This window comes from Eumetopias jubatus, unplaced genomic scaffold (genome assembly GCF_037043125.1).
Source record: "Eumetopias jubatus isolate StellerSeaLion01/CBP00866 unplaced genomic scaffold, mEumJub1_p1.0 scaffold_11, whole genome shotgun sequence".
NCBI classification, from domain to species: Eukaryota; Metazoa; Chordata; class Mammalia; order Carnivora; family Otariidae; genus Eumetopias; species Eumetopias jubatus.
The window spans coordinates 63,630,501-63,650,327 of record NW_028274817.1 but is presented as its reverse complement, the minus strand read 5'-3'; the positions used below and the strand labels follow the sequence as shown (position 1 = coordinate 63,650,327).

At 37.0% G+C, this 19,827-nt stretch overlaps 1 protein-coding gene across 4 annotated transcripts; it reads left to right on the top strand.

Annotated features, from left to right (window-relative positions):
* The first annotated feature begins 2,319 nt into the window (after positions 1–2,319).
* LOC114207426 (putative P2Y purinoceptor 10) lies at positions 2,320–19,190 on the top strand. 4 transcript variants are annotated; one of them, XM_028101418.2, is made up of 2 exons: positions 2,320–2,450; positions 17,615–19,190. In XM_028101418.2, the coding sequence occupies exons 1-2, from the start codon at positions 2,320–2,322 to the stop codon at positions 18,648–18,650; spliced, it is 1,167 nt and encodes a 388-aa protein (XP_027957219.1). In that variant the 3' UTR covers positions 18,651–19,190. The 4 variants fall into 4 exon arrangements, with proteins under 4 accessions (XP_027957219.1, XP_027957220.1, XP_027957221.1 ...); XM_028101419.1 differs by having other exon boundaries at positions 2,368–2,450; positions 17,612–19,190; XM_028101420.1 differs by lacking the exon at positions 2,320–2,450 and adding an exon at positions 3,798–3,897.
* The last annotated feature ends 637 nt before the right edge of the window (positions 19,191–19,827 follow it).

Sequence of the window (19,827 nt, the reverse complement as noted above, 5' to 3'; positions counted from 1 at the left end):
GTAAATTAGTTCTAGGTTTTTCAGCAGACTATATAAAAAAGACATATGTGACCCAATTATTAGTATTCCTAAGAATCAAATCAAATCAAACCAATTGCTTAAGAAATATTTAGTTATTCATAATACTAAAATCAGGTAATAGTCTTGTGACCTCCTAAAAAACACAGTATATTGTAATGAATAATGTCTTTAACGATAGCTATCACTCCTAATCAACTCATACTATTAAAGAATACCCAAAAGACTTTAAAGCACCAACTCATAAATTTACCCTAGCATAGGGAATATATGATGTATCAGTTAAAAATACACATTGAGAGGATATATACAGAGAAGAGAGGAGCTCAGAACTATGGGCAAAATAGGAAACATATACTAGTTTTTAGACTCTTATGACTGAATATTTATTACTTTGAGTTGATATTGATTCCTACACTGTCAGTCATATTCAATAACCGAAAACTCTCTTCAAAATGTTAATTGGAGATAATTCAGTTATCAGCTTTTTTGGTTTGTCCACAGATTTACTCCTTTTAATTAATACTCAAAACTTTATCTGAGTTGAAATTGTCTTTGTCTAAACTGGGTCACTGACTTCTGAACAACTTTTACTTCCCTTTTTAGGACCAATGAAAAGAGAGGATACTTGCATGCAAAAGAGAAATGAGGTAAGCTCGCAGGTTTTCTTAGTAATGTTAAGTTTTGTTTTTTTTTTTTTTTTCTGTGAAATGAAGGTGGGAGGTAGTGACAATAGCTAATTATCAGGAAAGGAATCTTTTTCTCCTTCTGTCTCAGGGTTTGGCTTTAAAGTTCAACAAGTCTGGAAATTTCTTTGTCCAGAAAATAATCATACCCTAAGAAAACTGGCTCACAGTGGGCCCAAACTCACAAAGGAGGTATTTTTATGAGAATTTAATAACTTGCAGTGAGGAACAGAACTGCCAAGTGGACTGAAATGTGTGTTGGACAGTCAGCGTATTCTCCTTTTAGGAAGGGGTCAAGTCAGAAAACTAAATTGACAACAAAAAGCTGGATAAATATATGAAGTCAGAATTAAGAAGAGAATTACAAGGTCAAGTGTATTTCATTTGATATACCTCAGCCAGGATGGGTATCCTTTCCCTTTGCCAGTCCTCACAAGTCATGTTCTTTTCATAAAGCAGTTCAAATTCTTAGTTTCTAGTGCTGAAAGTGTGTCTTTTCCAACTCTTGATAACCTTGAAATTTGTATTAGAAATCTCTGAGTGTTAGGCATGGCTTCATATAGTTCTTGACTGGTTCTGGTTTTATAAGGAGAGCTTGTTGCAGATTTAGGTTGCCCTCCTACAAAAATGTTGTCATCCACTTTCTTTTTTAATTAGTTTAATCCACAAATTAAAATGCTACTTTTCAACCTAACCCATTGTACTTTCTTGTTTTCCCTTTGCTATGGTTATTACCCAGAAGGCTCTTTGCAGCTCTTGGCCCTGGGTTCTGAATGTGGTTCTCTTACATGACCACAAATGTTTGTATGCTTTGCAAGCTCTGTTTATTTCATAACTATTTTCAGACTTGGCCAACACTATAATCCCCAGGTGTATATATTTTTTCCTTTATTTGCACAGTTATAAGGTCCCATAAACATTATACATGAAGACCAAAATCTTAGTACACTGGAGAGAGAGACTCTGTTATCAGCACTATTTATTTATTTATTCATGCATTATTTGAACATTTAGTTTTTTCATTCATTACCTCATTTATTCATTTAACAAACACAAAAAGTCTTTGTGCTAGACTAACTGGGAATACAGAGATGAGTCAGACATGATTTTTGCCCTCAATCAGTTTGCAGAATACACAGAGAATAAACCATCAACAAAGATAACTAAACTACACATTGAATTATGAGCTTTGGGATGAGAGGTTGAGGGAAGAACATGACATATGGAAAGAAGAGTGTAGCAAACCTTGTTCCACTGCTGTTAGTTCTGACTTATATTTTTGAGGTTTCCTCACCCTATGATCTCAGGCTTGAAGGAGTTGCAACTTTCTTGTTCTAAAGTAAACTCTTTTCATATTTTGCCTCAAAATCCTATCTTGCCACGGAGATTCTAGTGAGACAGATAGACATGTGAGTTTTGGTGGAAAGAGATAGGGTGAAGAACAGAAAGGAAAGCTAGTATGCAGTTATTATTTGATTTTGCACAGACTTTGGCTCCAAACTCCGAATTTCTCTGTACAAATGAAATAAAAATGAAATAAAACTTGAGTACCGTCATCTGCTCAAGGGACTTACCTTTGGTTTGTGCAAATAAGGTTTCTGTGGTGAGACACCAAATGAACTCAACTTCCTCTTTCAACAACATATTTTTCAGATATCAGCAGGATCTGTGCCACCCAGAGTTAGGCTTTTTCACCCTCAGCTCCCTGCAAAGAAACAAGAGTGCTAATCCTGACAAGGCTCCAGGGTAAGTTACAGCCTAGTATCTGGGAAATGGTGGTTCCATGTGGGATGATTAGTGTGGGCATGAAGATCCAGAATAGAGGAAGATGTGGGAACATTGTTTAAATGGAAAATGGTTCCTGGTTTCTCATTTCAGACTTCTTACAGCAGGATCAATGGTGATTGCCCTTGAGTTTAACTAAAGTACAACAAAGTCAGTTAATGCCATCAGTCCCCACCATTACTCAAGGAGCATAGAGTATGTGATGCAGCTCACTCTTTTCTGAGGGCTCTTTGTTTCTTCATCACCAGGGAAGAGAGCACAAAATGTTAAGAAAACTGTGTTTGTGAGACTCATTGGGACAACTTGGCATATACAGCCAGAAAAAGAGTATTTGAATTTTTACTCTGTATAATTTATCTAGTTTCATAATGAAGGAAAAGTTTGCGTATAAGCTTCTTGCTTTGGTAAGTTTAGCTTTCACATATAGAGAAACAGTAAGTTCTTTCAAGATAGAAGGAATCAGATCATAGATTTTGGAGTTGAAAGAGCTCTTAGAGATTCAAATCCACCACAATACAGATGGGGAAACTGAGAGCCAGTAAAGCAAAGACACTTGATTTCAGACAAATGTAAAAGTAAAAATAAATGATTTAAGAGTGTTTTCAGAGGTGTTTCTTGATCCTTTATAAGTTGCTTTGTTGACCCAAGTTTAGCCCTGCTGGATAGCAGAGCCCTTAAGAGGCATGTATCTTTCAAGTGAATTTTTGTTCTTATTACTCTGAGTGCTAGCAACCTCTCTAGTTCTGAGCCATGATGACTGAGTCAAAAGGAAACTTCTGTTGGGGAGTCCTTAAAGGTGGACTGTGCTATGCTTCTTGGAACCAAGATGATTCTGAGTAAAATAATAAGCTTTGTTGTAATTTTGGTGGATAGTAGTCGCAGTCCCAAAGATCCTGCCAGTGGGGAAATTTTTATTTTTGATTGCTTAAATGGATGCAGGATGTCACCGTCATTTCTATTAATTGAGGAGTTTATCACTTAGTAATTGTGACACAATAAAATTATTGACTGCTAAAATAGGTGGTATGCTGGTATACTGAAGTGGGAAATGGCCTGAACTGTACCAAGAATCAGGTAATGCATTCAGGGTAATTGTCTTTGCACACAAAGGTTGAACACAGGTCTTTTTTTGTTAAAAGCAGTTCCTAATGAAACTTAACTGGGAAAGTCATTGAGTTCATTTTCTACAGATTTTTCAAACCCTGGCAGTGGTGGGGACTAAAAAATGAGTAAGCATACTTCTGGGTGATTTGGGGTGGTTTTTCATGGCAAGTTGTGTTTGAGGTAAGTCAACTGATATCTTAATAGGTAGGGCAGTCTCTACACTTCAGCCACAGCTTGAGCAAAGAAGACAGAGCTGTCTGTTGTGAAACCACTCTAAGATTTCCAATAGTCAGGACAATGACTGGTAAGTAGTCTGTGCTTTATTGTAAAACTTTTGGTCAAGAAGTCTACTTACATCTAGGCCAGAATATTTTGCAAGGAAATTTTTATCTAGTATTGGTTTGCATGTATCACAGACAGAGTAATGAAGTAGATGGATCAATAAACAGAATCAAAAAGTTTTGGTCCTAGTTCAAGTTTTGCTAATGATTCACTGTGTGGCTTTTGGCAAGTTGTTTTATTTTTGTAGGTCTCAATATTCTCACCTGTAATTAGATGGGAGAGCTTAGAACTGATGGTCTTTACTTTCCTTCATAACAATGCAATGAATTGACTCTAGGCTCCTAGGTACCTGAGAAGAGTTATATATCATTAAGTGGTAAAAAATAAGGTAATAGCATGAAAATTTAACTAAAGAAGACTTTCTGGAAATATAACCTAGATCGTAAATGGAACCCAGTAAACTTTGTCAAGGGCCATTATATTTCTTCCAGAATAATATTGTCATGAGAACTCAACTTTTAGACCACAGGCAAATTTTTTGGTAAGCAATTTCCTTTTTTTTTAATGAAAAATACAAACAACAAACAAGGAAAATAGCTCTGAAATCTGATTTCCACAATGACATTGTCACCTAATCACTATTTTTCAATCTTTCAAAATCAAAGTTCCCTTTGAGAAACCTAAAAATGTCACTACAAGGTTATCGTGGACATGCTTCCCTAGGAAACAGGCCCTAGACTCCTAGAAAAACCTACCCATTACATTGACATTTTCTGAGTACTATGTGTTCAACAGCTACAAAGATTTTATAGACCTGTACTTTCAACAGTTTATATTATAAGAATGATTTTGATTCCCAAATACGTTTACTATAATAAGAAATATTCTTTTTTTCAAATGACTCATGCTTCCAAGCCTTCCACTTTAAGAATTATTATTTTAGTTCTGTTAACCATAGCCATACATTTTTGGGGATTTCCTAAACCCAGAAAAGTACAGGATCCAATCAAAAACCCGTTGAGATTACTTTCTGTACAAGTAAAGGGGAAATGAACTAACATTTATTTAATGTCACTGTGTACCAGACATGAAAATAGGGCATTTCTTGTACATTTTCCATTTAATCTTTACAGCAATCTATGTTGCAAGGACTATAATCTTACTTTTATAAATGAGGAAACTGAAGCCCAAAGATATCAAGAAGTTGCTTCAGGCTAGTCAGCTGATAACTTGAGTTAAGATATGACCCCACTTCTGCCCAAAGAACTTGATTCTTTCCACCTCCAAAATACTGCCCCAACTGCAAAACTATCTAATTAGGCCTCATTTCTAAATGATTAAAAATCTAATAAAGATGCATGCATGAAAGTTAAATTCAAACATTTAAGATTTTGTTTATGAATAGTCTAATTGCTTTAATTCATTTCTCAGGAGAAAAAATCATTTTTACTTCCTCAAATTTATAGAAAAAATGTCTTGTCTAGACTTACAGAATATATACAAATCTTAGTGTTTCTGATATCAAGTGATTTAGAGTTGATTCTAATCAATTCAGGAAATAACAGAGTTCCAAATTCCAGTTGTTCTTTTTTGGCTGTGATTGTGATTGAATGAAGAGCACCATGGTCATGGTCAGACTGGCTTACGTAATACATGTGAGACTTTCATGGTTTAAAGAAGAAAAAGGTCAACTAAGGCAAATCAAGTTAGGTTCCCAAATGACTTGTAAAGGTTGTCCCTTAGGGAGTGGGAGGGCCCCCCTCAGAAACCTTTCCCTATTTGATTTTCCCTTCTCCTTCAAAGATGACAACCCCACATACTGGCCCTATTATCAAAGAAAATAAGAGACACAAATTTGATAAACATGTTCACTTAGTGTTATTAATGACACTGATGAGGGGTAAAAAGAGGGGGAGGACTGAGAGAGTGAAGATTTGTAGAGTTGTATAGGAAAGAGCAGTCACCTTGATACCAGAAGCCTAGGTTTCACTCTCCTCGCTCTGCCACTTGCAAACCTTATATCTTCAGGTAAGTAAGGTCACTCTTTGAGCCTCAGTTTTCTGATCTGTGAGATGGGGATGATATTCTCTGACCCGATTATTCATAATATATACCTCTACTAATGATTAACTGCAATTATAGGTATAATAATGGTTTGTAAATTATAAATCAATAGATGATTTAAGATGGTGGTTGCTGCATTAATGATGACGGTGGCAGTGCTGGTAGTATTATTTAGAGGCAGTGGTTGAAAGGGGCCATGCCCATAAAATAATAGCAAGTTAGGGCTGGAAGGCAGTTAAAAATCATGCAGTTCAAACTGTCTATTTTAATAATGAGGGAAATGAAAACCACAGAAGGGAAGAGGCCTAGCAGGGCAACAAAAGAACAATCTGATAGTTACTAGACTCTAAATGTCTTAGCTCCAAATCCAGTACTTGTTTCAACATATCCTACTGCTTTTAAGTCTTCCCCAACCTACAGCAAATTTTGTCACATTCAGCTCACTATTGTTATAAAGAAATTGTCCCAGTACTCTATTCACAGATCTGTTATGATTTGGGTTCATAGGCAAAACTTCCTAAAGATCCTTGGTTTTGATGCAATCCTACCCTGACACCTGGTAGGCAGTCATTTGCCATATATGCATAGATATAAAAGTGCTAGAACTAGAACTGAGAATAATAGCTTAATCTTTGATGAACAGTCTTATCCATAGAAGTGCCACTTTAAAATAAATTTTTGTTTGTGCAAAACATTGTCTGTAAAAGAAAAGTTTTAGCTTTCTCTGCTCATAAACAGCTTCATTACATGGAAATCATAATAGCTGACTTTGAGAAAGTTAATCCTGCTGAGCCTCCATTTTCTGATCTGTAAAAGGAGTATAATAATAATTTCCTCAGAGCTCTTACAAGGATTATACATAACATATGCATAACACTTGGACAGTGACTGACAAGATGCATGTGGAAACTTCTTGGACTTAGCATTTCACTGAAACTTAGAAATCTGGTACAAATTCTGATGACATAATGTAATTTCACATTTGTGAAATCTAGCTTCTAGGTAGTTGGTTGGGAAGCAAAACTACCTTTGGTTAGATCTTACTGGTACCTCCTAAGTTTTTGGACTTAGCTCCACTGAGTCATATTTAAAGACCTGACATACCTTTATGTGCTGAGACAAAATTTAGTTATTTCCATGAAGTTAATGTTTATTTATTTATTTATTTATTTATTTATTTATTTATTTATTTATAAAGATTTTATTTATTTATTTGACACAGAGAGAGATAGCAAGAACAGGAACACAAGCAGGGGGAGTGGGAGAGGGAGAAGAAAGCTCCCCACTGAGCAGGGAGCCTGATGCGGGGCTCGATCCCAAGACCCTGGGATCATGACCTGAGCTGAAGGCAGATGCTTGATGACTGAGCCACCCAGGCACCCCAAAGTTAATGTTTAATGACCATATTCCTACTTAAGCTTTTGGGGTTCCTGTTGGATTGTAAATAAAAATCTGGGGTGGCATGCTTTGTAATTCTTAGGTGTCCAGATTTATTAGACTCTAAACTTATTATCTTTGCCTTGACCATATATTCAGTAGCAGAGGAGACTATGACCATTGATGGTGAGAGTTGCTCATGGGAGAGATATTAGAAGTAAAGCTAAGGCTATACCTATATGTGCTTATTCTATATATTCTTGTCTTTACAAATCAATGTATATGAACTGAGCACTTAGGGCATGCCTAACCCTCTGCTAAGTAAAGTGAAGAACATAAAAGTCTAAGATATAGAGTCCTCTGTCAGAGAGACTACATTGTTATCATGTAGGCTATAAGTCCATATAAAAGTATTATATGTGTACAAAGAAGGAGACAGTCATAACAGAGTTTCCCAGTGCAAGGAAAAGATGAGAGTTGAGAGAGAACCCTGAGAAAAAGTAAAATATTGGCTTCTGAGATAGGATCCAGGAAGAAACTTCCCTTTAGGGATTGGCTCCTGTCATCAGATCCCTCTTTCAAGAGAAGAGGCGTCTCCCATCATGGTCCTGGCCTTTGGTGTAAGAAGCATGTATTCTGACCAGAGCACTGCACGCTGGAGTGACCAAGAGGTATTTACTTTGATAAGGGTGATATTGGAGGCACTGTAAATTCTGCTCTTATCTTTATCTAGGTAGTTCACATCTACAGAGCTAAGGGCTGAAGTATATGCTGAAGATGTGGTATTTTCACAGGTTATAATTTTGCCTGGACTTTATTGTCAGTATGGTTTTGGTTAGCTGAGTTGATTATAGAACAACGATGAGATTAAGTCCTTGGAATTAATCTCTACATGAGCCAATTAAAATTGTTTTAATAGTGCTGTATGGTTAACTTTGTTCTAGAGTTAGAGAGAAATAGATAATGAAATTTAGAGTATGACCTCTGACTTCACAGCCCAATGTAGAAAGATCCATAAAGAGTTAAACAACATGAGCTGTCACAAAGCAGAGTATTTTTTTCAGTTAAAGATATTTACTGAATGACTATGTGCCATTCTGCTAGATTCTAGAGATTTAAAAATGAGTGAGATGTGGTTTTTGCCTTCAAAGTGCTCATAGTTTAGTTAGAAATATGGACATAAATGGAAACATTTGATATAATGCGGTGAGTGTATTGTTAAAGCAATTCCTATGGTGACATGGTAGCCCCAGCTTGCATTTTTAATACATCATTTTGATAGCAGAGTACTTAATAGATTTTAACAGGGCAATCCTCAAAGGAAATGGATCAGTTAGTGAGTGTTTCAATAATTCAGAAAGGGAAGAGAGAGTGTGACAGTGATGGAGGGAGAGAAAACATGATTGATGGAGAGAAGAGTCTAGGATTATTCTAAGAAGTCTGATAGATAGTGGTGGGTAAGTAAAAGGTCAGGGAATACGATGACCTTTGTTTTGGACATATTCATTTTGAGATGCCTAGACATATTAATATGTGAAATTTCAGCTGGATGCTGAACAAATGGGTTTAATATCTTAGGAGAGACCATGCCTGGACATAGAGAAATGAAAGTCATCAGGATATGGGTGGTAACTGAAGCCATTAATGTAGGTGATGTTACTCAGCATGAAGATGATGAATAAGAAGAGAAGATGCAGACCTAGGGAAAACAAACATTTAAAGGATGTGAAAAAATAAAAGAAACCATGAGAGAAACTCAGTATAAATGGACAAATAGTTAAGAGGAGAATTAAGAAATTCTTGGTTGAAAGCCAAAGGAAGAGAACTTTGCAAAAAGATGGAAGTGGGCAGATTGTGTCCAGGGCAACAAAGAAGCCCTGCATGATTTAGCAACATGGTCACTTGTCACTTTGCTAAGCAGTCTCAGTGAGGTTGTGAGGGTATATACACCACCTTGAAATGCATAAAGAATGAAGAGTGAAGAAAAGGAAACAATCAGTGTAAACAACTATTTTGAGAAGTTTATTTAAGAAGAGAAAAAAAGTAACAGAGAGATAGAGTAGGATGAATACACAAAAGAATTACCTTGGAGGTTGGTGAGACTTGATGAAAAAGATCCAACTGAGAACGGTGGAGAGCATGATGATCTAGAGTAAAAGGGAACAATTAATGAAAGAAGATCCTGAGACAGATAAAATGAATTAAGAGCATGGGAATTCATCTTGAGCAACAGAAAAGTCAGCTGTGCTGGAAAGTAAGAAAGATGTAGCTGTACTTAAGATTATATGGGTTGGGGGGAGACAGTAGATGAAATTGAATTGCTTCTCACCCAATAACCTCAATTTTCTCTGTGATTTGAGAAGTTAAGACTTTCTTTTTTTTTAAAGATTTTATTTATTTGACAGACAGAGACAGTGAGAAAGGGAACACAAGCAGGGGGAGTGAGGGAGGGAGAAGCAGGCTTCCCGCTGAGCAAGGAGTCCGATGTGGGGCTCGATCCCAGGACCCTGGGATCATGACCTGAGCTGAAGGCAGATGCTTAACGACTGAGCCACCCAGGTGCCTGAAAAGTTAAGACTTTCTGCTGAATAGTTGGTGGGAATGCAAATTGGAGCAGCCACTCTGGAAAATAGTATGGAGGTTTCTCAAAAAGTTATAAATAGAACTACCCTATGACCCAGCAATTGCACTACTAGATATTTGCTCAAAGAATACAAAAATACTAATTCAAAGGGATTCATGCAACCAGATGTTTATAGCAGCATTATCTATCATAGCCAAATTATGGAAACAGCACAAACATCCATCGACTCATGAATGGATAAAGAAGATGTGCTATAGGTATATATGCAATGGAATATTACTCAGCCATAAAAAAGAATGAAATCTTGCCATTTGCAATGACATAGATGGAGCTAGAGAGTATAATGCTAAGCAAAATAAGTTAGTCACATAAAGGCAAATACAATATGATTTCACTCATATGTAGAATTTAAGAAAGAAAACAAATGGAACAAGAGAGAGACAAACCAAGAAACAGACTCTTAACTATAGAGAACAAACTGATGGTTACTAGAATGGAGGTAGGTGGTGAGATGGGTAAAGTAGGTGATGGGGATTAAGGAGTGCACTTTGTGTGATGAGCACTGGGTGTTGTATGGAAGTGTTGAGTCACTATATTGTACACCTGAAATTAATATTATATTTTATGTTAACTAACTAGAATTTAAATAAAAACCCTAAAATCACTCTCTGTTGAGAAAGGTGAGGGATGGGAGAATAGGAGAAAAGAAGCTTTAGTCGAGTTGTAAAGGTGCTGAATGGCCACCATGGAAATGGAAAAACATACTAATCAAGGATGAGCAAAGAGAGTCTGGAGTGAAAAAATCTTAGGCTGGAGATCATAAATTTCTAGTTTTGGCATTCCAAATAAATCCTAATATTCTTAATAGGATCATTCAGCAGTTTGGATAGTAAAAAAGAAAATGGATTGTGGACTTGATCTGGGATTAAGGCGTTGCCAGTCTGGTACAACAGAAGAATGGTGAACAAGGAAGTTGAGGTTTCTTGTGTGAGAGTAGTTGGTTTGACCATTTAATGTAGGCTGAGTAAGGGAGGAAGTAGGATAAGGGTGGGTGCTGGGTTGGACCATCAGAATTGGAGGGATTTAAATATTTGAAGTCTCTGGGAATGTATGATGCAGGCTAGTATGGTGAAACTTAGTAATTATAATGTTAGAGAGTCAAGAATTGATGATGCTTGGCAGAGAGTAAAAACTTGAAAAGTCCTGTAATAAGGATAATCTGAAAGTGCTTTGGAAAAGTGCAAAACTGTGATATCTTTTTTATAAATTTTCACACATTCTATAACTGAATGTATCTTTGACTCCTCAGTCAAATGGTATCCCAAACTGGCTAATTCCATACATGATTTTTCTTGAAATTCTATTATTCCTGCCCATGCCAAATTCATTGTTGTTGTTGTTTTTACCTCAACTGTTGCACCAGTAGGGTAACCAACTGTACTGTTTCCCTTGGACTTTCATAGTTTTAGCACTGAAAATCCTGTCTCAGGAAACCCTCAGTCTTAAGCAAACAAAACTGTTGGTCACTCTACAAACTCCCAGCTGATATGGACTTCCTCTCATGTCCCATCTTTCCAATCCATCTTCTACACTTCTGCTAGAGTGATTGTTTTAAACCATCAGTATGGTAATATGACATATCTTCCCAGAATCCTTCTATGACTCCCCCTAAAACCTTCCATGACGGGGTTGCATCTACCTTTTTAGTTTCTTTTTCCTTTTACTACCTTCTCCCATTCTTACTTCTCATTCCACCTTTTCCACCATCTCACACTGTTTTCTAGCTAGACTAGAACACCTATTATTGCTATCTATAGGTCCTTTATTAACTTCAGGATGTTTGAATGCTATCTATTCATTGCTGTCATTCTTCTCCCACCCTTTCTTCTCCTGTACACTGCCCACCCAAACTGCTTGTTGTAAATGGATTTACCTTTAAGTTGAACTTCCAATCCTCCTCTTCTGTGCAGGATTCATTTCTACTCCCATAAAAACTCCTTTATTATCTCTTCATGGCAAGTTTCAAAAATCTATTATGGTTAGTTATTCTTATGTCTATCTCTCTTAAATGACTATAAACATTTTGAGGACAACAGTCATGCATTATTTTTCTCTGAAATTTCCCACCTCGGTCTACTATTCTTAGTAATCAACATATTGGATACACCCATAGCAGAATTTTAATTTGCTGTATGAAATCATAATCCACTGAATCCCAGATGAATGGCATTGGTAATACTCAGTGCAGGCTTTCCTGAATAGATGAAACTTGACCAAAACTTCAGAGAGCTAGTAGGATTTAAATTAAATAGTGTATACTTCAGGCAAAGTAAGTTAATTTTATCTCTTCCTCAGTCATCATCTCTGTTTTTCTTTCCAATCCTGTCCCTACAGGGACAAATAAGAAATTTCAAATGGCTTGGAACAAGTGCAGTCTCTTCTGGCTTGAGATACTCTATCTCTTAGAATTCAATAAAAGCTGCCTGACATTGTAAAAAGAGAATTAAGAGGCCTACAAGTCTGACTTCTGGTCTTAGTTCCATCATGTTCTTACTAGGTGACCTTGAACAAGGTATTTAATTGTTCATGAATAAATCTCTTTGTCAGTTAAACACTATGGTAAGGGTATTACTGATATTGTCTCACCTTACAGGGATGATGTTATGATAATATGAGGATTTCTTATCACCTATGCCATTTACTACAGTTCTTGTCATGCACTGTTTATGATGTTGGAGATTTTAAAAATATTTCCCCCACCAGACCAGAAGCTTCTCAGGGACAGAGATTATGGCAGATAGTTCTGTATTCTCCACAGGACCTAGCACAGAGTTTATAAGATTATGTGTATTAACTATGTTGATTAAGGCAGCCAGAGTCCTCAAAAAGCCATGGCAAAAAAAAATAGAGTTATTTTTCCTTTTTGCTTACTTTTAATGTGTGGAGAGCTTTAGTGACTACAGATGGAGCCTTCTCTCCTTTAAGTTCTTATTCATAGGCAGGTAAGAAGCTATTTGCTGATGAGATAAGACAGTTTTACCCTTTGCAGAATGGCAGCCAAGAAAAATAAAGGGTTGAGATACTTTTAGAAGTAGACCACAAGGACTAGCTTCTTTCTGAGTTCCAGATAATAGTCTTAATGATACTCTGAGACCTTGGGTGGTGCCGGTTTCTACCCATAGAATATGTCTGACCACTTGTGCTTTCTAAATTATTTTACATTTCTCTCAAGTTTCTACAGGTATGAATTTTCTGAGTTAAAAGGGTAGGTACAAGGAATACTGATGATAATAACCCAAATCAGAAGACAACATCATAGGGAAATAGCAAGCAGCAGAAATGTATTAGTTAACATATCCAAGTTTGCAGTTTTGCTTAATGCTTCCAAACAGGGACTTTAAACTACTGTCTACAGTCCAATCCAATTATGTGACTTTTCTGTGAATGCTTCCTAAGTAGCTGGCTGTCCTGGCTATATGGTGATTATCATAACAGATCTTGTTATGGCATTGATGAAGCTAATGGAACAATGGGTGAAAAAACCAACAGACAAGTAAACACTTAAATTACAAATGTTGATGCTATGAAAGAAGGAACTGAAAGTATGAGAGTTTATAATGATGTGCATGTTTACCTAGATAGTATTGGCAGTGAAGGTCTCTCTGACCTGCAAACTGAGATTAAAAGGAGCTAGACATGTGAAGCCCTGGAGGGGGGTAATTCCAGACAGAGAATAAATGTGCAGAGGCCTTCATCAGGAAAAAACTTGGCTTGTTCTAGAAACTGAAAACATCTCAGTGTAGTTGAAATATAGAGAATGAGGAAGAGAATGGAATGAAGTGATGTTGAAGGGCACAAGAGACATATTAGCTACAGCTTTTAAGCTATGGTGAAAAGTTTGGCCTTCATACAATAGAAAGCCAGCAAAGGATTTTAGGGAGGAGAATGACATATTTCAAAGAAAGATTATTTGGGCCACAGTATAGAAAGTGTTAGAAGGGGTTAATAAGTGCCACAGCAAACGTAAGGGAGTATGGAAACAAGGGTAGTTTCCAATTCTAATATACTACCTCTACACAAAGCAAGTTTTGTGACTGTTGCAACTTATTTAACCTCTTTTGGTCTCAGTTTCCTCATCAGTGATATGGAAATAATCATAGGGCTGCTATGAGGATTAATGAGATAACACATGAAGAGTGCTTAGCCTGTAAATAAATGGTATCTCTCAATAAATGGTAGTGAAAATTAATGTTAGTGTTAGATACAGAATAGGGAATGGATTGCAGGGGTTAAGACTGGAGTGCAGGGAGTATGGTAAATCAATCTCTTTCAATAGTCAAGAAGAAAGTTGACAGTGGCTTACATTAGGATGGCAACAGTGGAAGTATAGATGGATTGGAGAGATATTCAGGAGGGAGAATCACCTGGTTTCTGATTGGATATGGAGGAAATGTAGTGATAAGTGTTAGCAAAATTCTTACTTTCCAGCTTGAGTGTCAGAGGAAAGTCATGATACTTATTGAGAAGGGAGGCTCAGATTCAAGAATGAATCACCAATCTTACACATTTTTCTGAGACAGGAACCAAAGATATATCTAGGTTTAGGGGGAGAAAAATTGGCAACATAGGTGGCACAAGCCAACTAGAAATAGTCAACAACAGAACTAGAAGCAAAGAGAGAGAAACAGAGACAGTGGCAGAAGCAGAGACAGAAGGAATGTACTTCAACCTTAACCCTTCCATTCAGCATTTTTCTATTAGTGGCTTCTTAGGTTGTTCTCCTTTATTAAATTTCGGAAACGTCACAGATGGTCCACAGTAAGCTAAATATTTCCTGAGAGAGCTTATATTTTTGTGCTACCCAAACCAAATTCCTCCAGCTTCACCCTACCATGGGAATTTTACATTTAATTGTCACCAGATTTGGGGCAAAATCATCCTATCTTCATTTCAGTCTGGAAAAGAGATTTTGGAAAGCAGACCATGCAAATCTTTAAGCTCACAATAAACTGTGAATTGCAGAGGCATACACCCCCCCCCCCGCTACACACACACACACACACACACACACACACACACAAGATGTGAGCTTGATCTCTAGGTCACTGTTCTGGCTTAATAAGTTTCTGTTATTTAACACAGGGGTGTGAATGGAACATCCCCCTTTAGTAAGTGAAACTTTCTACACCAATGAAGCAGGAACAAATCCCCTTGTCTATAAAGTACAAAAGTAGAAGTGTGATTTGGGTGGGTGTGAGATGTTCTCAGTTCTTGGAACTGTAGTGCACTTGATGAATCTTCCCTTGGTTTCTCACAGTTTTTGCATGGATAATAAATAGATAATAGTAGAAACATTGCCAATAATGAACTCAAAGTGGGTGTTGAAGAAGGATGGGTGTCATGTGTGGGGACAGGTGTTTAGTTATATTATAATAGCCCAACTAGAGTAATCCTAGTGTTATAAGATTATAAGGTCCCACTATGGGATTAGAAAAGTTCTTCTATAATGTGCCCTCCAGATGTCATAAGCCCCATTCTATTAAGTAGCCCCTCCTAATCAGAGAGAAGAAAGTGGTGTAGTGGAAATTGCATAGGCTTTGGAGAAAAGAAGCCATAATAGTATATCCCATTTTTACTGTTTTCTAGGTTTGTTACCCCAGAAAATTTACTGTATCTCTCTGAACCTCAGTTGCCTCATCTGCACTACAAGAGTAATAATAGTACCTATCTCTGATGATAGCTATGAGAATGAAATTGGATAATGCATGTGAAAAATTTCATTGCAGATTCTGGGGTGCATTCCTGGTAGTCACACCATGATAATTATTTTCTCTTTTCATCTGTGAACAACACTCCACTTTCTGTTCAAAATCATACATACATAAATAAGATGACTGCATGACTTTTTAGAACATATCACAAGCCAAGTAGCAAGGATGAAATATTAGGGGAGGGAAAGTGAAAGTACTCTTTAGGGGTGCCTGGGTGGCTCAGTCGTTGGGTGTCTGCCTTCAGCTCGGGTCATGATCCTAGAGTCCTGGGATCTAGCCCCATATCGGGCTCCCTGCTCAGCAGGAGGCCTGCTTCTCCCTCTCCCACTCCCCCTGCTTGTGTTCCCTCTCTTGCTGTGTCTCTCTGTCAAATAAATAAGTAAAATCTTTAAAAAAAAAGAAAGTACTCTTTAGAATAATAGTAGCTCAGAATGTTGACTTTTTTATATGTGATTTAATCATTTGGGGTTCTGTTTTTAATTCACATTTCTATTCCCTGGAATAGGACTTAAAATGCTATAGGAAGTCATTCTGCTACTTATGAGGAGAATCTAAAAGCAACCACTCCTTTGTTTTGTAAACTTACTTAACAAAACAGAAATAATTAAAACAACAAAAATGTTATTTCACCTAAGGAGCAACCTCACTACTGTATTCCACTTCTAGCCCTAAATGCAGTAAACATTCTTGCAATATGAACAGAAGCTATGTTTGTAAAATTTGTTTGGGGGAGGAAAACAAATGAAGAGAAGGGTGTTTATAAAGATTAGGCACCTTGTAATCCCATTTGTAGTCCCAGATCTTCTGTTTAGTATCTTTTTGGCCTTAATAAACCTCTTTTGGTCTTACCTCTACATGTATTATGTGAAGGCTGAATTAAATGATTTCTTAAAGGTATTTTTCAGTCTAAAATTCTACAAGAGTGTTAAACTAAAATAATGAAGTCATTGCTCTCTTATTATTTGCAGGCAGACTGTGTAAATCCATGACCAGACTTTGAGAAACCCTAAAGATTACTTTATTTTCCCCATGTTCTATATATATTACATAATAAAAACCACACTAAATCATAAAATAAAATTAAGGACATTCATATTTTTTTCTTATGATGACGACTATTTTAATGAAAAAAACATTAAGTTTTAAATTGTTTCCAAAAAATGATTTTGTGGCCTATTTTACTGGCTCCTTAATCAATGTTTACTGTGACCTTTGGATCATCTGCCATGTCCATGATGTCACACCAGTACAGAATTCTTAGGGAGAAAATTAGTCTCTTCCCTTTTAGATCACAAAGGGGAATTCCTAGTTCAGATTCTGATTTTGTGTATTAATGATGTTTTTCATGTAAATTGGAATAAGACCTAAGCCAGAGAGAGAAAGAGACAAAGTGTACGAGAACCACTTATGCTATTGTGATAGAATGATAAGAAGTTAGTGCTCCCAAGTCCTGAAACTCAGCCAGTATACTGGCAATGTGGGCTAAAGGTGCAGGGCCATTTTCCAAGTGCTGTAGGAAGGAAGGTAGGAAGTCAGAAACCAAAGGAGAAGAAAGGGGATGTAAAAGGTAAAGCTGGATTTCTATAATTGTAATTGTAAATGAGCAGGGCTTGTGTCAAGAAAAATTTGGATGCAAAAAGAACTGACTGAAATGCCATACCCTTTTTGTTGTGATAAGAACAATAAACTAAATATATCAGGACATCCTTGCCTACAAGACACAACTTAGACAATTTGGGAGGGCAGTTTGGAGACAATTCCATGGTTTCCTGATTCATTAGGTGACCTTGGATCAGTAGTGTATATTCCTTGAGCATCTGCTTCTTCATCTGAAAACAGGTCTTTTCTAATTTTAATACTCTGTTTCTTTAAGTATAAAAAGGAATCTGGGTGTTGGCTATAGAACTGGTTAGTCATTATACTCTTTTTCTTTGATTAAGCAGGGATTATAACTCCACGGCTTACCTTGATGAGTATACTGAAATATTCAAGATGGTTAGCAACAGTACCAGCAATGCTGAGACTGACTGCAATGCTACTGATGTGACATTTCAGAACTCCCTCTATGCAGCCACCTACATCCTCATATTCATCCCTGGTCTTCTGACCAACAGTGCAGCCTTGTGGGTTCTGTGCCGCTTCATCAGCAAGAAAAATAAAGCCATCATTTTCATGATCAACCTCTCTGTGGCTGACCTTGCTCACGTGCTGTCCTTACCCCTCCGGATTTACTATTACATCAGCCACCACTGGCCCTTCCAGAAGGCCCTTTGCCTGCTGTGCTTCTACCTGAAGTATCTCAACATGTATGCCAGCATTTGTTTCCTGACGTGCATCAGCCTACAGAGATGTTTCTTTCTCCTCAAGCCCTTTAGGGCCAGAAACTGGAAGCGTAGGTATGATGTGGGCATCAGTGCTGCCATCTGGATCATCGTGGGAACTGCCTGCTTGCCATTTCCCTTTCTGAGAAGCACCTACTTAGCCAACAACACTGAGTCCTGTTTTGCTGATCTTGGTTATAAGAAAATGAATGCAGTGGCTTTGGTTGGAATGATTACAGTTGCTGAGCTGGCAGGATTTGTGGTCCCAGTAGTAATCATCGCATGGTGTACTTGGAAAACTACTATATCCTTGAGACAGCCACCAATGGCTTTCCAAGGAATCAGTGAGCGGCAGAAAGCACTGCGGATGGTTTTTATGTGTGCTGCAGTCTTTTTCATTTGCTTCACTCCTTATCATATCAACTTTATTTTTTACACTATGGTGAAGGAAACCATCATTAGTAGTTGTCCCATTGTCCAAAGCACACTGTATTTCCACCCTTTCTGTCTATGCCTTGCAAGTCTCTGCTGTCTTTTGGATCCAATTCTTTATTATTTCATGGCCTCAGAGTTTCGTGACCAACTATCTCGCCATGGAAGCTCTGTGACCCGTTCCCGTCTTATGAGCAGGGAGAGTGGTTCATCAATGATTAGCTAAAAATAAAATAACTCTTCAATTATGACTTTAACTATGTTTCCTAGCTTCTCCCAAAGGCCAGAATGACCAGCCAAACAATTGGTTTAATGGAAGTTTGGGAACAATGGAAATCTTGTGTGATAGTTGTGGTCATAGGGATGTAATGGGGGTGACAGTGTGTAAGAAGTGTGGGAGAGGTAGGGAAGATAGAATTTGCCTGTTTCCTCTTTGAAATTCAAGATACTTTCTTAAGAAACTTAGCTCGTTTTGACAGATGTTTTCAAGCAAATGAAAATTGGATTATTTTACCTTAAACATTTCTTTATAAAATATATTGTTAATAAGATACAATAAATACATGAATCTTTTCCCAAACTGTAAATGCAAATCTCTTTTATATGAAGACTTTTACTTGTGAATGAGAATAAAATTCTTCAGTCTTTCTAAGAGATAAATGCACAGGCAAGGGGGAGTGACAATTGAAGTAATGTGTGCATAAATTTCAGGGCCACAAACCTATTACTGAATAAAGGGCATGGAAATTTGTTCATTCACCGAAAATGTATTGAATGCCTGTTGTATTCTGGGTTATCAATTTCTTGCGTACTTCCACAATATAGCAAGCATCTCATCTGGCCCTTCTAATAAACTTGTGGACGTTTCCAATACAAATGATAGGTAGAACCTCAGAGAGGGGAAGTAACTTGCCTGAGGAAAAACAGTGGTAAGCTAAAATTTGTCCTGTATACACCGCATATGCTTAAGTTATTCCCCCTGTTTGTGTTACTTTTTACTAAGTCAATATTAAACTTGACTTAAATGGTGAAGACACAGACCAAAGCTAAGCTGCATGAGACCAAGACCATTTCTACACAATTTGCTTGAGATTATCTGAAAAGTCTGGGTTATAGGAATGGCCGATCAGGCTTCCAGCTACAAAGCATCAAATGATAAATAGATAGTTTTTTCTAATACCGTCCCAATCTACAGTTTAATGATGTAGCGATATAGGAAACCCAAATAGTTCATTATTTCCTACCAAAGATATTTTAAGTAGGTCATAGAAAACCCATAAATAAATGAAATAAAGAAAGAAAGAAACTGACAGATGTAGAAGTTCTTTATATATTTTAGATATTAACCCCTTATTGGATATATCATTGCAAATATCTTCTCCCATTCAGTAGGCTGCTTTTTT